Source organism: Talpa europaea (genome assembly GCF_964194135.1).
Source record: "Talpa europaea genome assembly, chromosome: 1".
NCBI classification, from domain to species: domain Eukaryota; kingdom Metazoa; phylum Chordata; class Mammalia; order Eulipotyphla; family Talpidae; genus Talpa; species Talpa europaea.
This window is the reverse complement of record NC_140073.1, coordinates 10,494,611-10,499,319: the sequence shown is the minus strand read 5'-3', so window position 1 is coordinate 10,499,319 and position 4,709 is coordinate 10,494,611. Positions and strand designations below refer to the sequence as shown.

General features: G+C 34.8%; 1 protein-coding gene across 1 annotated transcript; it reads right to left on the bottom strand.

Moving 5' to 3' along the window:
- Positions 1-1,519: 1,519 nt before the first annotated feature.
- On the bottom strand, positions 1,520-2,476 carry LOC311169177 (olfactory receptor 10AG1-like; the record flags this gene model as incomplete). The annotated part of the gene is made up of 1 exon (XM_084230940.1): positions 1,520-2,476. One exon carries the CDS (start codon positions 2,474-2,476, stop codon positions 1,520-1,522), a length of 957 nt encoding a protein of 318 aa, XP_084087066.1.
- Positions 2,477-4,709: the final 2,233 nt, after the last annotated feature.

Sequence of the window (4,709 nt, the reverse complement as noted above, 5' to 3'; positions counted from 1 at the left end):
AAAACAAAGTTATATTTTGTAAAAATTGAGTAACTTTTGTATTGAAAATATTTTTTTTAATTTTTTTCCCACAATTTTTCTACTTAACATGGAATTTTATGTTAGGAAATATTTATACAGATATTATTTTATGTGTTCAATCTCATTACCTTATAGGGATCTCTCATCACAAATGTGACATGAGTGATGGGAGAGGGGAAGTAAGTGAGGGTTTCTGTATTAGAAGGAAACTCATAGGAAGTCAGGTGAACAATGCAACAGCCTGAAGGGTTGGTGATGAGAGATTTACAGAATGTGGGTCATGGAGAGGAAAACAATTTCAAAAAACACGTGACTAATAATCACATCTTACAAAATCAAAATTAGAATTTAATATTCTTGAAACCTGCACAACTATTCTATTTCAGTAGACCTATAAAATTATTTTAAAAATAAGCATAATTGGTTATATCTACTTCAATAAGATGGAAAAAGTAACACAGAACCAGAGCTAATTTATTTATTCAAATACTATTCCCCCAAAGTTTTCTCATTCTTCTTGTGCATTTAAAAGCTATATTAAAAAATTGGGCCTCCCCGATGGCGCAGCGGTTGAACGCTGGGTTGCAAAACTGCCCACAGACTCTGCAGCGCCGGTTCAATCCCCGGCTGTTCCCTGGCCACCGGAGGAGGGTCCCACATGGCGCGCAGACCTCTCCTGCCGCCCGCTGCTCCCCTCAGCAGTGTACTTCGGTCCTTCTGCCTGCTCTGCTCCCCGCTCTGGCTCTGGTGAATTCTCTCACCCTTCCGCGCTTCTGACTGTACCCAGTGCTTGTATAAATAAATTAATAAATCTTAAAAAAAATAAAATTAGAACAAGAAAGTAAAAAAAAATAAATTAAAATAAAAATAAAAGCTATATAAAAAATTAATTCAGCTTTTGAAATGAATACAGTGAGGTTAATGGAGGCAAGTCACAGTCTAGAAGAAGTCTGGATTCTGGAACAAAGTTATTTTAAAACCTTTTGCATATGTGGTTCATATTTAGGGAATGAGCTACCGAATCAGCAGTAAGAGCAGATGGAATTTTGATTTTTTGACATGATAATTACAGTTAAGTTTCTTGCACTCTAAGCTTTTATGTCTATATTTCATTTTGTATGATTATAAAGCAAGTTGGGCAGAAGCAGGAAAAATCAATTGTTGTAACTATGCTATTAGTCATCTTTTTGGACCAATAAATTAAATGTCTTTGTAGTCCAGAGAATATATTGGATCTAGAGATATATAAATAAATATTTTTTGTGAAAAGAAAATAGATATATTCCATTGTTTTTAAAATTCCAATAAGATCAACAAATTCAATGAATCCAATGACATTAATGGCATTGTTAAACTTTATGTTGAATTGGGTATTTATTTGACTTAAAAATAACAGCTGTGTTAACTACATGAGTGATAAATTATTTTAGCATAATAGATGATAAACTACTAGCTTGTGTAAAATAAGGAATAATTTTAAGGATGCTATATTTCTGAGTCACAACACAATCGATTTCTGTAGGTATTTCTCCAGGGCCACCATAACATCTTTGTTTCTCAGACAATAAATAATGGGGTTTAACATTGGTATGAAGATAGTATAAAAAAGAGAGAGGAATTTGTCCATTCCTGTTAAGTGATTGGTCATAGATCTCAAATACACAATAATGGCTGAGCCAAAGAATAAAGTCACAACCGTGAGATGGGAACAACAATTCGAGAAGGCCTTGGCTCTGCCAATTGCCGATGGCAGCTTCAGGATGGCGGAGACTATTTTCATATAAGATCTAAGAATCAGGAAAGAAGGTATACTGGTGATTGATGCAGCCAGCCCATACAGCAACACTTCTTCCATGAAAGCACCCCCGCAAATAAGCTGAACAACTGGAGGTGCATCCCAGAAAAAGTGATTCAACTGGTTACATCCACAGAAAGTTGAAGTGAACACCACAGAGATGAACCCTATATGTACAGGAATTGCAGTGGTCCAGCAGACAAGTGCCAATTGAATACATACAGTATCATTCATAATGACAGGGTACAGTAATGAGTTGCAAATGGCAACATACCTGTCATAAGCCATGGCAGTGAGAATAAAGCACTCAGTGTCTCCCAGGATCAGAAAGAAGTACATTTGAATTGCACAAGCTGGAAAGGAAATATTTCCATATTGTCTACAGAGATCTGTTAATAATCTGGGGACAGTAACCGATACAAAACAAATTTCTAGAAATGAAAAATTCCGAAGGAAAAAATACATGGGAGAGTGGAGAGAGGAGTCAACCTTAGTTATTATGATAATGAGGCTATTTCCCATAAGTATAAAGACATAGATTATCAGAAATACACCAAAAAGAAATCCATGAATGTGGGGAACATCAGAAAACCCAATCAAGATGAATTCCACCAATGCAGTGTGGTTCCCTGGTGGGGAATTAAGTCCTGTGCATTCCATCTATGAACAAAACAATTTCAAACCTTAAAGTTGATTCAGTTTGGGACAAGCTAAAAATTAGAACTTAATAAATTGTAGATTTCAAGCCCATTGACTAGAATAAATATCTAGTTTTCTTCTTTTTATTTTTTTCAATAATACATTTCAAATCTGATATCCTAAAATTGAAAGATATAAAAAGAGATAATCTATTTTATGATCATATTTAAAATTATGTTGATATCACTATACTACCAAGTAAATAAGAGAAAAGCATTAGGAAACCTCTTCTCAAATAGCTTTAGGTAAACTGGGACATTCTCTAATAACAAATGTTTCACCGTCTGGTTAGTTTAGTCTCTATTTGGTATTTACATCTTTTTTTTTTCCTGTCTAGCACCGCAGAATTACAATTTATTTACATAGTTCTTGCACATTAATTTTGATATTTCTCCTGTGAACCACTCGCAGGCAGCCCAGGGGCAAACTGGTCACTAAGACTCCACTGCCTGATCCACTTCAGACAAGCTAGTCACTCCCCAGCTTCTTGTAGAAGAAATAATGCACCATAGCAGGTCCTGCGTGTACATCAAATCTAGAATGTGAAATAAAATAAGATTCTGTTATAATACATCCTTAATTCTATTGTAGACCCCACAGTTTTAAAAATTCTAGGGAATTTACACACTTTAGGCTTACAGTAATAATTAGTTAAGCTTATCCTTTAGTGGGTAATTAGAAAAATAAATGGAAAATTAAGTGTAAGAAAATTTCATCAGAGAGTTCACACATGAAGCCAGCTATCTGTAAAATCTGCCACTGTATCCCTTATTTCTATTTTTAATAGAAGTTTTGAATATCTATCTATCCATCCTTCTATCATCTAACATTATTAACACATAACGTATACTTCATAAACTATGTATGTAGACTTATCCTAGACATCTCCTGAAATAAAAATGTTTTTTGATCAGATTGTTTGTAATTCCTGTGCTGTTAATTTTTGTTATTTCCATCCACTTTTTGTAGCATTTATTCATGTGACATAATGACCTTTTCACAGATTGTTACATTGTCCTAAATCCACATTGTCATGTGTTTCTAAATACAGCCATTTTCCATTTCTGTACAATCCCCTTTCTTTCTGGAAGACACCAAGTTCCTCTTCCTCCCACACAGCCAAACCAATGAAACAATTTATAATTTTTACATTTTGTTTCATAGTTCAAGGAATCCCAAATTCTGTCTTAAATTTCTCACAGCACACCCTTAAGACAAAAGCTTCCTCATGGTTCATCTGTGTTTATGACTCATATTTCTGAAGAGAAGAGATCAAATATCAAGATGTTTTAGATTTGAAGAATTTGCTCTATAAATTGTAATTGGCTCAGTCCGTAGTCTGCTCTTGCATCACTATGAGAGGTATTTGGTAGTTTTAAAATGAGACATTGACTTTCCCTTCAACAATTTTCTGTCTTTTTTTTTTTTAAGATTTATTTATTTGTGCATACAAGAGCTGGGTCACAGGCCAGAAATACGGGGGTGTGAGAGGATTCATCAGAGACAGAGTGGGGAATAGAACAGGCAGACTGACTGAAACACACTGCTGAGGGGAGCTCGGGCGAGAAAGGAGAGGTCTGCTGCGCCATTTGTGTTGCTCCCTGGCCAGGCATCAAACTCATGCTGCAAAGGCTGCGAATTGCTTCATAGTGCCGTGTTTAACCCCTTGCACCACCAGAGAGAACCCAACAATTTTCTGTCTTGACAGGAAATGGCATAGCTGTGATATCTAGAGAGGAATGGTTATTTGAATTTTTTTTATTATTAATAATTTTTGAACATTGATAATGTGATAATCATGCTGTTAATACTTTACCTGGAGTTGCTCATTGTGCATTTTGCATTCTTTGGGCACTTATTATTCATATTTTGCATAAAGGCCCAGATGCATAGAGAAGTTAAATAACATGCCCAGTGTTAAGAAGGTGTCTGACCTAGGTGACTTCAAGCTGAGCAGTGTGAGAAGACTCTATTTTCTTGATCAAAACTCAGAGTTTTTCATGAAACATTGAATAAGAAATGATTTTTGAATGCAATATTCTGAAAAATATGAGTAATACTAAGTTATTTAAAATTCTCTACAATAGCAAGTTAATTTCAACTCCATTTTATATCTTCTATACGGCTATAAAAATGAATGGCTGAACATATATTTCCAATGTTATTTCATATTTAGCAGATTATGCTCAAAAAA